Here is a 22,240-nt window from a genome sequence, read left to right as displayed (position 1 = left end):
TAACCGTGGTCTATTCGATTATTTACAGACCGTCTTCATAAAGCTGGAAAGTTGCTGAGTGCGGCGTTAAACAACAGTGGGTGAGTGAGTATGGTTTTACGCCGCTTTTAGCAATATGCCAGCAATATCACGACGGGGGGACACCAGAAATGGGCTTCACACATTGTACCCATGTCGGGAATCGAACCCGGGGTCTTCGGCGTGACGAGCGAACGTTTTAACCACTAGGCTACCCGACCGCCCCGTTAAACAACAAACAGACAGACCTTGTAACATCTTTTTACTGTAGCAATGAGACCGCAGGAAAGACATTATTTTGTCCATGAAAAGATTAAATGCGGGACAGAGTTCGTTCAGCCAAACACACCCACAATCCTATTTCAGATCATGCATAACCGATCGCGAGCTTAACGCTCAGCCGTTCTCCAGCGCATTCACTAGCTTGGCTTCGCGATGGTGGCAAGACGCAGGAAGATGGGATTTGCATTGGTTCTTGTGTTTTTCGTTGGAATTCTGGGCTATATGTTTACAGCCCAGGGAGTGAATCAACATCGTGGTAAGTAAAACTGTGAATTCCCGTACGTACACGTGCACAACAATCTGAAAAATATGTGCCGCGTTTGTAAAATTTGCCATCGATTGAATTGTTTTTAGATTTCGCTTTAAGAGCACAACTTGAGAACCGTTCCCTACCCTTCATAAAAATTTGGCAGATATACCAAACAGATCCTGAGGTGGTGCCGTTTGCTATTTGCGGATTTCATCATTTTTATTTTTTCTCCATTTGCGTGGAAAACAATTGGACTTTGTCTCGAGATGGGGGTTGGATGTCGTTTTCAGAGCAGAGCTCGAAAATCATGAAACATGCTAGGTTTATCACTGATGTCCTGAAGTGGTGCATTTATTTTGAAAATGACTTGGTTCATGCATCTCATCGTATCCCAATTGCGTGGATCGACTCCGCAGAATTGTTGTAAATTGTCTGTGTAGCTTCGCACACACTCCTCGGAGGACAATGGTTTCATCGTACATGGCTTGGCATGGTGGCCGAGAGGGGGACATTGCATTCACACGTTCTCGCTTGTTTTGCTTCACCGGTCAAGCGATGTATCCACTTGACCACTGAAGGGGTCGCATGTGTTATTTGTTTCTGGGGAGGGATTGTTGAAATTTTCTCACCATTTACTTACGCATAATTTAACTGTACAGAAGTGGGTGATTTTGAAACATTCCACGGATTTCTGCGTCAATGTAATGGGTTGATTTTAAGTCCTTGTTTGGGGCTTTTAAGAGACCATTATGCTGATATTTGATATGCGTCTAAGGGGCGATGAGTCTTAGGGGCTTGTTACAATTTGTTGCATGCAACACATTGCATCGTGCTAACGGGTAAGTCGGGCCAACTTTTGACATACATGTATGCCACTTGTTGGACGTGAGTTGTACGAAATACGACATGTTCTATTTTATTGCAACATGTTGTATGAACGCAGCCAATCAAAACGCGTATGAAAGTCACGTGATATTTACACGTCAATATGGATGCAAAAATGGCGACACTGATTCACGTCGGTAACTTTTAACACGTCCCATTTTAATTCTGGAAACCCAATAGAAACTCTACGGTCTTTGCTCAGACTCGGTCAAAGGTATTTACAAAATTAAACATGCTGTTTTCATGGGATCATACTAAGGAAGAAAAAATGAAACAAAAAGTTTAAAAAAATCAATATATACACAATGTGGCACATGGTCCTACCCATGGGACCATGGGCAGCCCTATGGGCAAGAATATATTCCTTTGCTCAAAGCTCATGTTTTTGCCTCCCAAATATATACAGGTGTTCTTACAAGTTTCATGACACATAATTTAACTCATTTTAACTTAATTCAACTATTGTACGACGTTTTTGAAATATTTAGAAATTTAGAATATATAGAAAGTTTGGCCCATGGGCGAGAATATTTTCCTTTGCTCAACAGTTTCAGTTTCAAAAATAAATAAAGGTGTGTCTACAAGCATGACACATGATTCAACTCATTTTACTTAAATCAACTAATTTGTGGCGTTATTAAAATATGAGTATCGATCCACGCAATTGGGATACGATGACATGCATCAACCAAGTCAGCGAGTCTGACCACCCAATCCCGGTAGTCGCCTCTTACGACAAGCGCAGTCGCCCTTTAACCCCGGATCTTCACGGGTCCATTGACGCAGGGATTTGTGTAAAGTCATTCCTACAGCATACAATGCCAACTCAAAAATGATACTCAACTTCCTAACTTATATTGGAAATTTAACTTGCGCTTTCCGTGGACTGCAAGCTTATGTCGCACACGGGATGATAATACTCAGCAGTACAGTAATTTAGAGTTTAACGACAGCTTCAGCCTCTGGCTCTGTCGCAGTCGGGGCCAACGGGATATACTTGACAAAAAATAGTGGGAATAATGATAAACGTCTAGCCCCAAAAAATATAAATGAGTGGGGGATAAAGTAGGAGAGGAGAGAGGTTGGGGGTATAGAGGCAGAGGAGTGCCTAAACAGAGATATAAAGGGCTACTTTATCCTGGTTCTAATGCTAATATAGTGTAAAAAAATAAAAAAAAATAAAAGTATAGTAGAATGTATGAGAGGGTAATCAGTTAGGCTGATAAGCTACATATAAGGAGGTATAATGGGAAAAGAATAGTGCAATAGTAATGGGAAACCTAAGCTACTAAAGGTGGGGTCCTACATGCCGTGGGGAGAGGGTTGGCTGTCAGGCCGTGACAAGGGTGTCCTTGACCCTGGTTGAGAGGCTGGTTGAATGACTATTATCGTTAGAGTGTATGGTTATGGCGGAATTTTGGAGCGCGGACGTCGGAGAAAGCAACTTGCGCTGTGAATTTCGATCCCGATCCGAATCATGAAAGTTTGCAGAAATGATGATAGTTAAGGCTGGTAATTTATGTGGGGATGGGTCTAAAGTCTTGTTTGTAAGTTTGTTGTCTTCAGGAAAGTTTCTATTTGTTTGTATATTCTTGTTGGATTTGATGGTTTGAGAAGCAGTGTTATATTATTTTTGTAGTTTGAGGGGAGGGGTGCTGTAGAGTGTTTGTTGTTGTTGTTTGTATTTAGTGCAGCTGTTGAAAATGTGGTTAATGTTCTCTGGTGTGTGGCAGTGTGTGCAGTCGTCGGCAAATTTTGCTGTGGTGGTTTTATTGGGGAGTTTTGGAAAGATGTCATCAATCATAAAGTTGAAGAGGGTTGGGGACATGATGCTTCCCTGTTGGGGGCCGTTCTCAAGTGTGTGGGGGTCGGATAGAGTGGTATTGGATTTTACTGTTATATTTCTGTCTGTTAGAAATGATTGAATGAAATTTAGAATTCTTCCATCAATGGCTTTGTCTAGTAATTTTTGGATGAGGCCATTATGCCAAACCATGTCGAACGCTTTTGAAAAATCAATGAATATGGCCACAGTGTATTTTTTTGTGCTTGTGCTGTTTTGACGTCATGTTCTAAATTTAGTATATGATCTAAAGTTTGTCTATTTGCCCTAAAGCCGCTTTGGTCCTCCTTTAGTAGGCTATTGCTATGAATTAGAAATTTTAGTCTATTGTTAATTATAGTTTCCATTATTTTACATATATGAGATGTTAGTGAGATGGGTCGATATGAGTGTTTCGTTGGGGAGTTTCCCTGGTTTCAGGATTGGCACCACTAATGCAGATTTCCATGTTGTGGGGAGTGTTCCAGAGGTCCAAATTTGATTGTATAGCTGTAGTAGCAGTTTTATAACTGATGTTGTCTATTCCAGTGGCTGGGGGGCTGTGTTTTTTTTGTTTTTTTAATGCAGATTGCAGTTCATGTATGTTGGTGAATTTGTTAATAGGTAGATGGATGTGGGGTGGTCTGTTTTGATAGGGGGGGGGGGGGGGGGGGGGAGTGATTTAATGGTGTCTTGTAGGTGTTTAGTGTGGTTGGTGGAGCTGCTAGTGGCCGAGTTAGGGCAGCCATGGCATTAGCCTTTTCTTTATCTGTGTTTAAGTTAGGAAAGTTGGGCCTGGTGAAAGTTCTTGCATTACCCTTTATTGCTTTAAATTTTTCCCATAGAATTTTGGAGTTTTGTTTGCCCAGTTTCAAATTGGAAGTGAACGTCTGCCAGTGTTTTCTTTTGGCTGCCTTTATTAATTCTTTAGTGGAATTTCTTTGTTTTCTTGCCAAATGGAGTTTGGTGATGTCATGTTTGGCTTTATTTAGTGCTTTTTTCTGCGTTTTCTTGATTCTATCATTTCTGAGCTCCACCAGGGGGACTGGGGTGTGAGTGGGAATTATTTTTGTGGTGGGTATGCATTTGAGTGCTATATTATATATGGTCTTGTTGAGGTTTGCATTGAAGGTATCATTATCTAGGTATCATTATCTAGGTTGTGGATGTCATGAATGTCTGTTTTGTTGCATAGTGAGGTAAATTTCTGCCAGTCAGCTTTATTAAAGTTAAATTTAGTTTGCTGGGTGTTATCTGATGAAACATTTGGGTCAGAAGGAGAGGGGTTAGGGGTAGGTGGTGACAGAGATAATGAGATTTTGATGGGGTAGTGGTCGCTACCCCAAGTGTCAGTGTGGGGTTCCCAGCTGAGTTTTTGAAATAAGTGTGTGTGGAGATAGAGAGGTCGACAGCAGTGGGACTTTGGAGATGGTAACTGGGGAATCTAGTGGCTTGATTATTATTTAGGCATATAATGTTGTTGGTGTCAAGCCAGTCCAGGATGAGTTTCCCGTATTTATCAGAGTAATTTTTTGTGCCCCATAGTGGATGATGTACATTTAGTCGCCTAAAAGGAGGGTGTTTGGGCCTATAAATTTTGATAATGTTTCAAGGTCTTCAGTAGTAAATGGTCTAGTTTTGGTGTGGTAGCAGTTTATAATAGTGATTTTGGTCCGGGGGTATTAGGTGGTCTGGGTCTGTCTTGCCGAAGGAAAACATAGCCTGGCAATTTGAAGGCTTTTTGGGGGGGAGATTTTTGTTTCCTGTACGGCTATGATGAAGGGGTCAATTTTGTTTAGGGCAATGAGGGCCTTAAGTTCATGTCCATTGGCGTTAAGCCCATTATACACAGTTCCACTGTAGAAACACCATGATCAGGATTGAGACATAGATGGAAAATTTAATAGAAAATTGCATGGTGTTGTGGGGCTCAATTTGGAAGAGATGGGGGACTGATTGGGTTTACTTTAGTGCTTTTATGGCTATCTGAAAGTGATGAAAAGCTTTCTGGTAGAGGGTAGGCACCAGGGCAAGGGTGTGGAGTTTTTTAGGGGTGGGTTTTTTGATAAGTAGAGCTGCCGACAGAAATTCAATAATTTTGTTGGTGTTTGTATGTAGCTTTTTTTGGGGTGATTGGTTTGGGCGATTGTATTTTCTGGGCGATGAGAGGTTTCTTGGAAAGGTAGGCTTTGGCTTTGTGTGGACTGGTTTTAGTCTGGGGTTGTGCGGCAGGGATTGGGATGGCTGATCTGAAGAGTGATTGCAGTGGGGTCTGTGTGGTTAGGGGATTTGGAGGGGGGAGGGAGTTACTGGAACGGGGGGGGGGGGCGTTGGGGATGGGGGGTTGGGTAGCAGGGGATGTCTCGGCTTGGGGTGGGTCTTGGGTCTTGGGGGTGGGGGTATGGCGGTGGTGGGGTGGGGGTGGGTTGGTACGGTTTGTTCGGGTATGGTAGTGTTCAGTGTGGGTGGGGAGGGGGGGGGGGCGTTTGTTTGGTAGGTGTGTGTCTGGAGCGTTGGCAGTGGGGTGGAGAAAAGTTGTTTGCGTTTTGTTTGTGGGGGAAGGGGTTCTGTGTGTGTGTGGGGGGGGGGGGGGGGGGGGGGGGGCAGGTAGTATTGATGATGATGTGTCTGAGGTGTCTTCATATTCAGGAGGGCCGGTTTTCGAAGGTGTTCCTGTTTGATGTGTTTGTTTAGCCGAAGGATGTGTTTTTGTTTGAGAGGACATGTATTTTGTGTGGCTGTATGTCTTTCGGTGTCACAGTGTATGCAGTAGGCCGCCCATGTGCAGTGTGTTTTTTATACTTGCCAAAGTCTGCTTTTTAATTCTTAATCGTAGAAAACATCTTTTATATGGATAACTTTTTACTATATCGTCTTTATATCATTTATGTATAAATTCTGGGAAAGTTCGTCTCTCATAATTCTATTGAATGGTTCTGTATATTTTATCTATGTCAGGTTGTATAAAGCTTTATGATGTATGTACAGGAGTGAGACGTTAATAAACTATTGTCTGTCTGTCTGTGCATTCTATGGTTTCGGGTGAAATGATCCACATTTCTGGCACTTGGGCGGCTGGCGGCAGGTAGCAGTGATGTGGTTGTAAGAGTGGCAGATGTTACATTGTGGTTTTTTTTTTCCTAACTGGGTTTACTTTATATTTGAGGGCTCCAAAGACTTTGTGTGGGGAGTGTTGTGGCTTTAAATGTGAGAAATATTGTTTGTGTCGTCGTTCTGCCGGGTATGGGTGTTCTGTTGTTGATGCTTTTGTAGTCTGTTATTTCTGGTTGGGATTTGAGTTGGTTTGCTGTGTGAATGTATTCTGTTATACCCTCCTGTGTGTCCCTGTGATCTATGTAGATGACACCGGGGGGTTGTTGGGCGCATGATTTTTGGTTGTTTGGGAGGTGTCTGTAGGGGAGTGGTGTGGGCGCTTTGTGGGTTTTGGGGGTGGGGGTTTGGGGGCTGTTTTGGGTTTGATGATACTCAATGTCTCCCGAAAGTAATATAATACGGTACTTAAAAGTACATGTAAGAATATACTCACATTAGGGAGATGTTTGATCTATATCACGCGTTATTATTCCACCTACCAATGTATTTAAAGAAATTAATGCATAACAAACTCAACGGTTAAAATGTTTCATTGAAAAAACTACTCATGGTCTTTCCTAATAACACACCTGCAACCCGAAACAGATGAAACGCAACTTACAAACACAATCATAATCTGGTTAATCTCTATCACTCAACGAGTTGGAGTAGCTTACTTTGCCCACAGTATGACAGTGTTGGGCAGCTAAGTAATTAGTAGGTAAGACCAGGCAGGTACACTGGTCACACTTGACCGGTCTGTCTGATGATTAGGTCGTCTGACAATTGGGAGTGAACCATAGCAAGTACTGTACAGCGTAATATCTGCCAAACGAGTTGCTCCTTTTATGGTACCGATTAGTTTCATGACAACGTGCTGTTACTGTTTTTTATCAAATAAGATGACTGTATACGGCATGCGTTTGTCTGTTAACGAACTTTTGTTACAATTAATATTTTGAATAAGCCGTTAATATGCCAGTTGTGACAGGGATGATAGTATAGTGGCTGTAGCAGACAGATTGACAGCCGTTGTTATGTGCGTTACTAGGTTATTAGTAGGGCATTGGCCTTGTTGATTGTTACTATACTTTGAGGATTTCTGTGGCCAGTGGCGGACGTAAGGGAACACCTCACTGTGCCCTCACCTATTGTTATATGGTACAGGTGTAGTCAGCCGTGGTTAAGTGGGTAACAATAGGGGGATCACCTATAGCTGACTAGACTAATTCATACAGACCAATCTCCCTAACTTCTAACTTATGCAAAGTAATGGAATCAATGGCCAGAAACAGGTTACAACACTACTTAGAACAAAACAACATAATAAATCCAGACCAAAGCGGTTTCACTCCTGGACGCTCAACCTTAGATAACCTCGCCCGACTAGAGCAGGACATTAAAACAGGCCAACTTAACAAACAATATACTACAGGCATCTTTCTAGACTTCTCCAAAGCATTCGACATGGTTTGGCATAACGGGCTAATAGAATCAATCCTAAATCCACCAAATAAATTAGAAAAAATCAAAGCCTAAGGCATATACCTAATTAAAACAGGACTAATTAGTCGCATTTAAACCCCAAATAAAATATTAAAACCCAAACTACCTTATCTAACAACCACCCAACACACACAGCTCCCTTAGTTCGTCCCCCACCCACTCTTGGCATTCTTTCCAAATCTCAAAATTACTATATAAGCAACCCCCTACCCCCCCCCCCCCCACCCCCCCCCCCCCCCCCCCCTTGGGTTGCACAAAGTCACTTTTCCCCTTTTTGGAAACACATTAAAAGGCCTGGCCGGGACCGTGTGCGACATACGCTTGCAGTCGGAAAGCCAAGAGGGGGGTTTAGGGGTTGCTTATATAGAATTTGGGAATTTTGAGATTTGGAATAGATGCCGATGGGGTTGGGGAGGAGAACTAAGGGAGCTGGGTATGGTGGGTGTTTGTTTGTTTATGTGATTTTGATTTGGTAGGTTATTGTGTTTTAGATGCGTTTTATTATTTCCGTTTTGATTAAGAATACGCCTAAGGCCTTGAAGTTTTCTAGTTTATTTTGTGGGTTTAGTATTGCTTCTAGAGTGAGAGCCTTGTTTGGTTTGTAATGCGGTTCGATGTGTTAGGGAGTGTGTGCAGTGGATGAGTGCGTGTTCTGGGGTTTCTGGTTGTTTGCAGTGTGGGCAGTTACCTGTAGTGTGTTTTTAAAAATATTTAGGTGGTTATTTAGGTTGGTGTGTCCTGTTTGGAGTTTAGTGATTACTCTGTCGATTTATTTTGATGGATGGAGAATTTTTGGTTTGGTTAGTGGTTTGCTGAGCACTTTTTTGATTTGGCTATTTGAGTTTAGATATAGGTTATGCCACTTTTTGTGATTTTTTTGCTTGTTTACACTTTTAATTTCTGATTTTGAGATGGGTAAGTTTAAGCTTATTTCTGGGATTTTGAGGGATAGTTTAGCTGCTTTATCAGCGTTGTCATTACCGTATATTCCTACGTGGGCGGGTATCCACAAGAAGGTTATTTGTTTGCCTGTCTTAGTTAGGTCGTTGGAGCTTTTAAGTATTTGATTTAATAATTTAGGTCGGTTTTTGGTATTTTTCTTTTGGAGGGCTTGCAGTCCAATGCTTACTTACTTACTTATATTGGAGATTTAACGTGCGCTTTCCGACTGCAAGCGTATGTCGCACACGAGCCCTGCCAGGCCTTTTAATGTGTTTCCAAAAAGGGGAAAAGTGAGTTTGTGCAACCCAGGAGGGAGGCTTTAGGGGTTGCTTATATAGTAATTTTGAAATTTTGAAATTTTGAGATTTGGAAAGAATGCCAAGAGTGGGTGGGGGACGAACTAAGGGAGCTGTGTGTGTTGGGTGGTTGTTAGATAAGGTAGTTTTGGTTTTAATATTTTATTTGGGGTTTAAATGCGACTAATTAGTCCTGTTTTTATTAGGTATATGCCTAAGGCTATGAATTTTTCTAATTTATTTTGTGGATTTAGGATTGATTCTAGTGTAAGTCCGGTTTTAAGATTTAGGGTGGTCTGTAGTGTTGTTCGGTGTGTTTTTGGTAGTGTGTGCAGTGAATGAGTACGTGTTCTGGTGTTTCTTGTTGTTTGCAATGTGGGCAGTTTCCTGTTGTGTGTAGTTTAGCTATTTTACGGTGATTATTTAGTTTGGTATGGCCTGTTTGTAGTTTAGTAATTATTCTGTCGATTTTTTTGGATGGGTGTAGTATTTGGGGTTTATTTAGGTTTTTTTTGAGTACTTTCCTGATTTGGGTGTTTGAGTTTTGGTATATATTTTGCCATTTTTTGTTGATTTTTTGTTTAGTGACACTTTTGATTTCTGATTTTGAGCTGGGTAAGTTTAAGCTTATTCCTGGGAGTTTAAGGGATAATTTTGCTGCTTTATCTGCCTTTTCATTTCCAAAGATTCCTACGTGGGCGGGGATCCAAATGAACTCTATTTGTTTACCTACCTTAGTTAAGTTGTTTGAGCTATTGAGTATTTGATTTATTAGTTTGGGGCGGTTTTTAGTGTTTTTAATTTTGAGGGCTTGTAGTCCACTGAGGGAGTCTGTTAGGATGAGGATTTTTTGGTGTTTTTTAGATTGCTGATTGTGTAGTGCTGAGGCCATGCCCATTACTTCGGCCGTGAATATGGATTGGTTGTTTGGGAGTCGGTAAGATTGTGTGTCTTTGGTTGGTTGTGCGATGTGGACTCCGAAACCTGTGTGTTTTGAGATCGGATCTGAGGATCCGTCTGTGTATATGTGACACCAATTTGGCCAATTTTCATGTATGTATGCTAGTGTGGTGGTTTTAGCGATGTTAGGATCGGTCTGTTTATTTAGTGTATCGGCTAGTGTTGTGTCTATTTTTGGTATTTTGAGTTTTGGAGTGAAGATATTGGATGATTTATTGTTTTGTTTAAGATTATTTATTTTGTGTTCGTTTAGGTAATTGGTTATTCTTTGGGAAATTGGAGTAAGTAGTGGATGTTTCCGGGCTAGGGCTTGGTTTCTAGGGCTAATATTTTGTTTTCGATTAGTGGGTTTGATTGGGACGCGGCCCAGAAGTTTAGGGTAAGTTGTTCCCTACGTAGTTTAAGTGGCATTTCTCCTGTTAAGGCCTGGAGTGAGGTGGAAGAGGTGCCATGTTGAGTTCGTGTGATTAGTTTTAGGGCCTGATACTGGATTGAGTTTAGTTTTTTTAATGAGAGAGTTGTTTAAGGTGTCGTAAAAGGCACTGCCATAGTCTAGTTTGGATCTAATTAGTGATATATAGAGTGAGAGGAGGGTGTTTTTAGAGGCCCCCCAGTTGGAGCCGGTTAGGCATCTTAACGTGTTTAGGTCTTTGCTGCATCTGGTTACAAGGTTTTTAATGTGAGCATCCCAGGTGAGATGTTCATCGAAGATTAATCCTAAGAGTTTGGTTTGTTTTTGGAATTTGATTGGTTTGTTGTTTAGTTGGAGGTTTAGGGTGGCGGGTTGCATATTTTTGTGTTTAAATACTATTCCTGTGTTTTTTTCTGAGTTTAGGGAGAAGCCCCATTTGTCAGCCCATTTTTGTATTTTATTTAGAGATTTTTGTAGTAAGTTTTGGGCCATTTTAATGCTTTTAGTGCGGATCCATCATCCGCGAATTTTGATGTGTTTACTTTGGGGGATAGTCCAATGACTTACAAATGCCCTTTATACATTTCCAAGATTGACATCAATCACTCATATATAATTTTAATCATCCCTATGCATTTCATCATCATTTAAGCCCATGAGAAAACTGTTCACCTATTATCATCAAATAATGTACATGAGAAAACTGTTCACCTATTATCATCAAATAATGTACATGAGAAAACTGTTCACTTATTATCATCAAATAATGTACATGAGAAAACTGTTCACCTATTATCATCAAGTAATGTACATGAGAAAACTGTTCACCTATTATCATCAAATAACAGTTAGACACTAATTGAACAGAGTTCACCCTCAGAGGGGGGTTCACTTTAATGACGCAGACTATACCAAGCGATTAAGTGATTATCCCCTATAATCCACTATAACAACAGTTGGGGTGAGAGCACAATGAGGTTAAACCGGACGTAATTCAAACTCCTTCCACACTGACACTGCCTTAATGATCTTAAATGCGGAATAAAGGTTGATAATTCTATAATCAGTATTTTATTGTATGCCCGAGATATCGCTCTTTTAGCACCCGATGAAAAGTCATTACAATCAATGTTAACCTGTGTCGGCAATTGGTGCAAGAAATGGCGCCTTCAAATAAATAGCAAAAAAACAAAAATTGGTCATTGTCGTAACATATCCTCTGTTAAGTCATCCTATCACTTTACTTGTGGTGCGGAAAATATAGAAATTGTTCATTCATATAAGTATCTTGGGCTTTGGTTACATGAAAACTTAGATATGAATTATACAGCAAAAGAAATATCTAAATCAGCCAATAGGGCACTTGGGGTAATTACCAATAAGTTTAAAGCGGTGGGCGGCATGGATTATGATGTATTCAGTACTTTATACAATAACCTAGTTCAACCAATTTTATATTATGGTTCAGCTATTTGGGGCACCAAAGAATTTAGTTGTATTAACGCTATCCAAAATAGAGCTTGCCGCTTTTTCTTGGGAGTAGGCAACAAAACACCTAATTTGGCAGTAAGAGGGGAAATGGGCTGGTCATCTAACTATACAAAGCAAAAAATTGAGATAGTACGTTTCTGGAAAAGGCTGAGTTTGGCAGATGAAAACAGGCTAATGCATATAATGTATTTAAATTTCGTAAGTCATGGGACAAGTCAGTTAAGAAATTATTCGATGTGAAATCAATTACTTCTGTTATAACTAATCTATTATCTTGTGACTTCGACCATGCTAGAAATATACTCATCAATAAGGATTAGGAATTATGGTTGGAACAGCTGTGGGATGACAGAGGATTAACAAATGGTATTAAGTTAAGAACATATCGACTGTTTAAAACGTCTTTAAGTACCTCCAAATATGTCATTAATTTAGCCAACAGAGAACATCGTAGTATATTTGCTAAATTTAGATGTGGCACCCTCCCTCTGGAAATTGAACTCGATCGTTTCTTGAAACCAAAAATTCCCTTACATAATCGTATTTGTAAACACTGTAATACAAACAGTATCGAAGACGAGGTTCATTTCTTAACAACGTGTAATCTTTATGCAGATCAACGAGAATATGTTTGGGGTTACGCCTCGTCTCTTTGCCCAAATTTTTGTCTCATGACCCCTATAGATCAAACCACATTCCTTATGAAGTGTGATAATTTATCCTTTTCTGTAGCTGCACTAATTAAATCAATGTAAAAACGTAGGTTATATAACAACGTGTCATAAACCCATTCTAGTATTGTATGCCCCTGTATATTTTATAAAACATGTCATTGTATAGCAATGCTTGTTATAAATGTACGAGTATTATACTTTTATCACATATTTTGTGCACCATTAATAAATTCATCACTGTCCACTGTAACTATTTTAGCACTTGCAGTGCTTTTAAGAACATTAGTGTCTAATAGGCCCACGTTGGCCGGGCGATGTATATATTTTAATATATTTTATTTCCTGTATAAATTGATGTAATTTTATGTATACACCGCTGGACACTTAAATAAACCATTTTTCTTCTTCTTCTTCTTCTTCTTCTTCTTCTTCTTCTCAAAGATATTTTTTTACCGATTATATAACTCTTACTGACAGGGCGGGGTGGTAGTTCACCGGACGACACTGTGTATATTGGGCGGCGCCTTTGATATCGCCTCCAAACATACTTTTATTGAATAACCCATTAACGATGATACACATCTCGTTGAATATATCAAGGCACTGTAATTAGATACAACGTACGAATGAGAATAAGAGAATTATTATAAGAATGCTGATTTTTTCTGAACTGTTCCCATATTAATACCAAAAGTGGCAAAGCATTTAAAAGTTGCTTTCGTGTCACAATATTCACTCAAGTTTTCCTCAATCGCCCTTAAACATAATTCCCATTGGTCAGTTCGACACCGCATATAATTTAATAATTATTTCGAGATTTCATTAGAATGTGAGATATTCAGCCAGACGTTATGCAATGAAAGGCGAATCGGGTTTTTTCCATTAAAATACGCGCACGTGCACCTGTATTTTGCATACCAAGTGTCACTTAATTGCCCACTGTCATGTAACAACGAGTCATAAAGTGTGAAATGATAAAGAAACTAACTAAACTTTAATGTTATGTAAAATAACGCCAATTAATTGGAGTACACGCGCATGAATTCGTATGATAAACTATCAAAACGTTTTGAGAGTTAGGGCCGGGTTCATTAAAGATCGTTACAATATGAAAAAAAGGTAAAATTTGTAAAACTTCTATAAAGTAAACATCCAACCAAAGGAGCTTTTTAAATAGTAATGTTATGAAATAATATAAAGTATATTTCACATTATACAATATACTTTGCACACAATTAGTTAATGCTTTAAAGGGACTGACGAAAACATGGGCGAAATATTTTAATAACGCCACAAATTAGTTGAATTGAGTTGAAATTAGTTAAATTATATGTCACGAAATCTCTAAGAACACCTTTACGCATTTGCGAAACAAAACCCCGAGTTTTGAGCAAAGGGAAATATTCTCGCCCATGAGCCAAACCTTTTTCTCTCCGTAGGGCGAAATATTTCAACATCGATAAAAAATCGTTGAAATAGGTTAAAATGAGTTAAATTTTATGTCATGATTCTTGGAAGATCTACATTTATGTATTTGGGAAACAAAAACATGAGTTTTGAGCAAAGGAACATATTCTCGCCCATGGGCGACATAGTGTAAAAATTGATTTTTTGAACAATTTGTATTTCATTTTTTCTTCCTTAGTATGTTCCAATGAAAACAACATGTTTAATTTTGGAAATAACGTTGGCCGAGACTGGGCAAAGTCCGTAGAGTTTCTGGACTATTGGTTTCCAGAATTAAAATGGGACGTGTTCATTTCATCAGATGACGTTTAACAGGTTACACTGTTGTACGAAAACGTGGTTATTTCTTATCCGATAATTAAAGCGTGTTGTGATCACTAAATACGTCTATATCCTAAACATGTTTAGAATTGTATAAAACCCAAACATCATGATTTAAATGTTTGTCAGTTTTGCTGAGACATTCGCCTGAAATAATTTGCTTTGCGGTCGTAACAAAAGGACAGCATCAATACCATGGCTCCCACTCTTCTTGCAAGCTGATGTATTTATCAAAGCAAAATGAAGACCAACACCTTTCAGAGAATCCATTATGTAATATATTAATATGTTTAGATTTGAAGATATCAGCAATATAAAGTTGTGTGACTGATCATTTCAGACTAATTATTGATTTAATTCCCCAAAGAAATGTTCCCAAAAACCTTTGTAAATTTGATATACCAGTTGTTAGGACCATGACTTAACACGAATGAGTGCGCGACCTTCATACGTTCTAACACGATTTAAGGAAAAAACTTAAATCATGTTCATTCGTGTTCGGATTCGTGAATGTGAGATAGGGGCTTTACACACCCGGTGCACATGCATGTAAGGGGAATCAACATCTTGACAGTAGTGTACATGTACCTTCGTCTGGATCGGATTGCAATGTGTCACAAGCTTCGGCATGCTCGGCCCAAGATTTAAGATTCAAGTTTAATTTAACGTCATGCTCAGTAAACATTCTCCAGCATAATTATCTCGTGCACTTTGTTCGCCCCATCCGGTGTGTAGTAATATACAAAGTTATAATTATTTTTTTCTTTTTCTCTTTTATATTTTAAATGTTCCATTATGTAATTAGTGTCTCGTAGGCCAACTGGCCGGGTGCTGGTTTTTTTAATGAAATATTAATATGTCTATATATTTTGTACTGCAGCATGTGACACTCTAATAAAACATTTTTCTTCTTTCTTTTTCTTCTTCTGTAAATACAGCTTAATCCGGGCGTTCCGTGCTCGACGATCGCGTGGTTGACAACTAATATCACCAAGGCTTTCTGATCATCGTTTACTGGCTGTTTCATTAACATCTGGGTATCTGCTTTGCAGTGTAAATATTGAGTTTTTGAACATTTTTTCTGTTTTGCTTCCTTTGTATGTTCCCATGAAAACAGCATGTTTTATTTGATCGAGACTGGGCTAAGAGTTTCTGGACTATTGGGTTTCCAGAATTAAAATGGGACGTGTTTTCTGTTTTTCGGTATCCTAAGTGTCACTCCTCAATAAAGGACCTATGAAAAGTAGGGACGTATGTAGAATAACCCTGTCACAAATTATATATTTTGACATTTGCATCGATCCATTTATCTAGGTTAAACTGTTAATGACGAGATTAGGTCCATAATACGTTTCTAAAACTTAAAACACATCACACACACAAATACACGTCACAGTTTTGGATTCGGCGAGAAAGTTTCTATTATCTGATGCCACTAACAACTATTTTAAGCAAAGCATACGTATTGCGGTCATTTGAGCCACCACAAGTCTTGGCTTTCCGTGAGTGAGTGAGTGAGTGAGTGAGTTGTGTTTAACGCCGCTTTTAACAGTATTCCAGTTATATCACGGCGTGTCAGCTTAATGTGGGAGGAAAGCCCGAAGTGATGCAGGTCTCAGACATTTACCACTTCGGTGAAACCCACGAGCACGGGTATGGTGCTGACAAACCTAGAAACATAATTGGGGCGAACCGGGATTCGAACCCACAATCATAGGTTTCTGGCGTACCCAAGGAACACAACTCTGCACAGCGAATCGCGGCGCCTTAGACGACTGGGCCACCTGTGCCCCCCTTGGCTTTCCGAAACTACATACAGTGTAAATATCCATTTTGATGGAATACCAAGACATTAACAATTAAATCAAAGTGATTAACTAATCACCTATGCGTGGATCGATCCCCATGATGTTAATCAGTGGATTTTCTGGTCAAGTCTCGATTACTTACAGACCGCCGTCATGTAGCTTGAATATTGCTGAGTGCGGCATTACACAAGAAACCAACTAACTAAGCCTCTAAAATATGTGTCTGAGTATTGTTCTACTCCCCTGTGAGCAATATTCCGGTAATATCACGGTGGAAGACACCAGAAATGGGCTTCACACATTGTATCCATATGGGGAACCTGGATCTTCGGCGAGACGAGCGAACACTTTAACCATTGGGCTACCCCACCGCCCCTCTGAAATATGTAGCCATGTGTGTGTGTGTGTGTGTGTGTGTGTGTGTGTGTGTGTGTGTGTGTGTGTGTGTGTGTGTTTAAAGTGGTATTCTGACAGTGTTGGACAGTGAAGAAATCTATCTACCTAAATCTGCTTATTACCCGATCTTAAAATCCCGCATTAATAACCACAATTTACCAGTCGCCTGGTCGCTAGAATAATGTACACAGAGAACAACGTCTATGTTCGCTCTGTTTGTTTTGTTTGTTTCTTTGTTTCTTTGTTGTTTAACGCCACACTCAGCAATACTCCGGCAATATGACGGCGGTCTGTAAATAATCAGGTCTGAACCAGACGGTCCACTGATTAAAATCATGAGCATCGATCCACGAAATTGGGATACGAAGACATGCATCAACCAAGTCAGTGGGACTGACCAACCTGGTGGTTGATGGATGTCTCCGTATCCCAATTGTGTGGATCGATGCTCATGACATCAATCATAAAGCAATGAGAAATTGACATTTGATGATATAAGATAGCTACGCGATAAATCGCAAAGAACAAAGAAGGAAGCGATATTTATTTCACGATAAAACATTGCTCTATCATGACGTCATTTATGGAGATTCGAACATGCAATCGCAACTTGAGGACGTCGTAAATTTGACCTTATTTTTGAGAGGTATGTGTCTAGTGAGTTGTTTCCAATAGATGTAGCTGGGGAAGGTAGATAAATGCAATGCCCGAACAATCGCATCCGAAAGTGAGAGCGATATGGCAATCGGTATAGGGAGAAAAGGTACAGATAATCGACGAGAAAATTGTGAGAATATGCGGGAAAGACCAAATTCAAACCCTCCTGTTCATAAAATGGATTTCTCTGGCATGGCCGCGGTCGGATTCTATTCAAGGAGTCATCATTATTTAAGTACGGGTAAATATTTTAAAGCGTGTACTTTTTCCTAATTCAACATCCTTAAAGAGGCTTACGTGATGTTGATATCTCATATAGAAATAAACGAGTCGTGGTCGTTGTTTATCGTACAATAAACAACCCCCACTCATCGTTTGTTTCTTAATTACATGACCATATACACGAACATTATATCTTTTCATGTTTATCAGTCAACAAAAGCGACATAAGCATGTCCATTATCATAAGAAACCCTTGCCAAAAGTAGCGCCAACTGCACGATCACGACAACACCAGGAGCATGTTTCATGATTCACCATAAAAAAATGATGACACTGGATGCTCGCAAAAACGCGAGCTCATTCCGATCCACTAGTGGCACCCGCCACAAACACATGCAAAGGCAGGCCAATTGTTCAACCGAAAAGGCAGAGAATTGCATCAAACATCATTTTGGTCATTGATACGTCAAACCTTGAAATGCCGTCTACACGTCCAACACAAAGCTCAAGTCAGGACCCAAATCCTCTAAACCCGCCCAAAGTTCTGTTAATTACATACATTTTCCCCCAACCTTAAGTAATCTACACTAGTTCTGAAGTAAATCGTATTTACCCGTATGAATCGTCTGATGTCATTTATTGCCGATAAACAAAATATGCACACTTTCTGAAAGTAATGTGTGATAAGTCACGCACCAAACCTATACTCTCGATATACATGCTGCTCTTACTTAAAAAAAACCTATTGGGTTAACAAGATACGTACATTAAAGTGCCATGCTTTCCTGATGTGCTATCATTCAAATTTGAAATAATGACATAATCTTTCAATATTTTTCAACATATTTGAATATATACAACAGCTATACTTATTTATCATTATACTAAAAGGCATCAGGTTTTTCTGTCATACAGACCCCGAAACAAAGATGTCCAATACGGCCCAATATTTGGCTCCTTTTTATTATATTTTACAATTATTGTTTAACAACTGTTTTTTTCTGTAAAATATGTTCATTTCAGAGATTAGATGTTATTCTAGCATCAGGTCTGTGGTACGTTCACTGCATCAGCGTTGACATTAAAACGATATTTACATACATAAATACATACAGAGGAAATGCTTAGCATTTACCTTTTAAGGAAGACGATTTGCTTTATACATATATATGAGGACATATATGTATGGACATTTGGATGAATATAGATATACCTCCTTATAGATAGTGTTCGTAGATGATTGTAGAACGTGCATGAAGAAAATGGAATAATTATGTGCGTAATCGGGTTAATACCACGTTTAGCAATATTCAGTCATATTGCGATATTGGTTTCCAACATACAAGACGGACCATGAAATTATGACTTGAATTTGGACCTGGCTTTCTGGTGTGATGTAACACCCCATAATCTCCGGCAGAAAAAGAGCTTAAAGCACGAATAAAGATCACGAGATGATACTGATGTTTACATCTGAACATATATTTGCGTAGTATTACTACGTTAATTCATCAGCATATATGTATTTTGCGCAAAAGGACATTGTAGGATCGACGCTGACATACGCATATAACCTATTCACCGGTGCTGTAATATTGAAGTCATTTGTCTTTGGACACATATCGATAGGAACATGGAGAGTCTGTCTGAAGATATATAGACATGCATGGGATCTTTTGGATAGTTGTACTTCATGGCTAGACTAACGCTTTGTCGCTGAAAATATATGTTTAAATCTAAAAGGAGCCCCAGTGGGATGCAAACTTCAGCCTGAACCTGTTGAACATCTAGGCTTGTTTCATTTTGGGCTATAGCATTGCAGTAAGGCCTGGGCGGAAGGGTAAATAATATGGGCGATCAGGGACTGTGAGACGAACTTCGTCACGGTCTGTATGCCGTCGTGATCTTTAGAGCTACGAAATTTGAACCATCTGAGATAGCGCCTCGACAGCTGTTTGCACCCTTTAGATTAAAGTCACTACTTCTCTCCTCTCTCCAAACGAAAAAAAAATACGAAAACTCTCGGAAGTGTATATTTTTAATCCTTCTAATTTTCTATTTAGATACATGTTTTAACTTTAAAGTAATAATATGTAACTCATGTTCAAAAATGTATTATTGGTATATGTGATGACTGTACCGTTTTGTCGCCATTGTGTAGCTTTTGTAGAGTTATTATGAATATCAAAAACATGTCTTGAAATATTGAGCTCATCATTGAACCATATGCAGTCTAACCCATTTAATTGGCGTGTATGGACATATTATCCATCTACCTATACACACTTATTATGGACATATACATTATTTCATTGTACCTTATCATTAAAAAAAATACCCGTGAAGATCCGAGTTAGAATAGGCCTTCAACAACCCATGCTTGTACGAAGGCGACTAACATGATCGGGTGGTCAGGCTCGCTGACTTGGTTGATGCATGTCATAATATCCCAATTTCGTAGATCGGTGCTCTTGATGATAATAACTGGATTATCTGGTCCAGACTGGATTATTAACGAACCACCGTCAAATAGCTGGTATATAGCTGAGTGTGGCGTTTAACAACAAACAATCAATCAAAAACTATTATTAAACAACAATAAGAAATTAAACTTATATTTTCTATTTATTTTGTTATATTTATGACATAAGTTGATTCATGATTTAATTATTGCGTTGCTTTCTTGTCTGTCATTCAATGTACATGTTCAAATCCCTAAACTTTGAAGATTTGATTTTTCACAAATGGTTACGTTGGTGAGTTGCCTACTCACACGAACAGAATAAAATAATTTGTTTGTACTATCATATTACAGTTTATTTAATTCATGATACGAAATTAATAATTCATTTATCACAGTATAGATCATATTCGTTTATATCATTATATGATGTTAAGGTTTTATTGCAGAAATTATAATGAATTCAAAATGTAGAAAGATGCACAATGTGCCATTATTTGACTTTAAAACTGTACAAAGTATAATATAATGATTAGAATGCCTGTAACGGACAGTATTTAAGAATGAAATATTGGTCGATTCGCCCCATTTTTCAGATATGCCCTTCAGTAGTATTATTGTATATCTCTAGAGAGAGGTTTACATTGTAGTTCTCATTATTTGTGGATAAGTTAAAAATATATATTCTTCCGTGACGAAAGAATACAGAGAATACAATAACTCGCAATTGTTCAAAAGAGATTTTAAATCAGAATAACATATCTGATATAAACAGAGGTGGTACTGATTTAATCTCTACATTGTGCCCTTGTTCGTGAGCCCTTGTTCTATGAAGCAAACAGCCCAAACCCGAAACTCCACAACATATCCGATTACACTGACCCAGGCTGCCCCAGTTCTCTATGCGATACTGACGCCCTTGTACGTCTGCCAGACCATAGAGAATGAATTTAAAAGGAATCCAGCTCAAGTCTTGAACGATTTGGCAAGCCTTGATTGCCTCAGTTCTATCCCTGAAAGTACACTGTCCCTATTGAACCTATTTATAGCTCAAATAAGAATTTCGAATTGTCGTCCATTGTTCGATGTCAGTATATCACAAGTGAGGATATCATATAGTAATCGTTGATGCCGCGCTACACTTTAATAAAAACTATAATCAAGTTGACTAGTATGTACATTACTACAGTGAACATGTACATGGTCATGTGGCGATATAAATATTCCATCAATTTCTTTCCTGGTTGGTCTATCCATATCTGAAAAATGAAAATAATACAATTAAAAAGGAGCACAGAACAATTATTAATTTCAGGCTACAACATGCAGTATACAATGTATCGCGAGCTCTTTGCTGGGCTGGATCACACAGTTCCTACCCCTCTCCCTTCGGCAAACATCTCATGGGGGTCGCAGGGCAAGCATATATAGCTTTCATAGGCCATCCCGGCATAAAATAGTTTTCCCATAAGCGAGGAATATCTGTTTTAGTTTGTTTAAAAGAAATGTATTCCAAAATGTATCCTCCTCAGATGAGAAGCTCTGTTAAAGAATTACCTCAGTAAGTCAATCACAATGACAGAGCGTCGTAATATACTCACACGCAAAAGAAACGCAAGTGGTTTTGACCAAATAGGTAACAAACAAGGAACCTTAATTTGATACGAGTTTACGATGTAGTGAAGCCTGATGGTATTATCAATATTTTTTATCAATGCATTTTGGAAGCCCCGAGTAAAAACGCAACATAAAAAACGAATCGCCAAAACACACCATTTCAATGAATATTTTGGTATCATGCACCCATTTCTCGCGAAATCGAATATGCACGAACTGTCACGAGCTCTAGTGGGTAAAAAACTGTTGCCGATTCTTGGACCTACCACTCCTTGGTCAACAATGCCACGCCTAACTCAAATTCAGAGAAACCAGGCTATCGGACGTTTGGAAGCTGGAGAGTCTGTCCAAGATGTTGCCCGTCATTTACCGTATCCTGCATCGATACAATGCTATACAGACCACAGATGACCTTCCTCGGAGCGGTCGTCCTAGGGTCACCACACCGCGGCAAGATCGGCAGATTACCCGACAACCTCAGCGACATCCATTCCTAACTGCAAGTGAAAGTGCTCGACAGACCATAGGAACACATAATCGACACATTAGACGGGACACTGTGATCCGACGTCTCCGTTCCAACAACCTCAGATGTCGCCGACCAACACGTCGTCCTGTTCTCCAATCACGGCATCGACAAGCACGACTTCAGTGGGCACA

At 39.3% G+C, this 22,240-nt stretch overlaps 1 protein-coding gene across 2 annotated transcripts in view; it reads left to right on the top strand.

Annotated features, from left to right (window-relative positions):
- Positions 1–447: 447 nt before the first annotated feature.
- LOC139470877 (carbohydrate sulfotransferase 10-like) overlaps positions 448–22,240 on the top strand; it is a 112,327-nt gene continuing 90,534 nt past the window's right edge. For both annotated transcript variants that reach the window (XR_011653803.1, XM_071253197.1), the window contains exon 1: positions 448–556. Coding sequence is in view for 1 of the 2 variants with exons in the window: in XM_071253197.1 (XP_071109298.1) it covers positions 454–556 (103 nt within the window). In the remaining variant the exon portion in view is untranslated. The remainder of the gene's footprint in view (positions 557–22,240) is intronic.

The sequence above is a fragment of the Haliotis cracherodii genome, unplaced genomic scaffold, assembly GCF_022045235.1.
Source record: "Haliotis cracherodii isolate W230 unplaced genomic scaffold, xgHalCrac1.p SCAF_21, whole genome shotgun sequence".
Taxonomy (NCBI): Eukaryota; Metazoa; Mollusca; class Gastropoda; order Lepetellida; family Haliotidae; genus Haliotis; species Haliotis cracherodii.
This window is presented reverse-complemented; position numbering and strand designations above follow the sequence as displayed.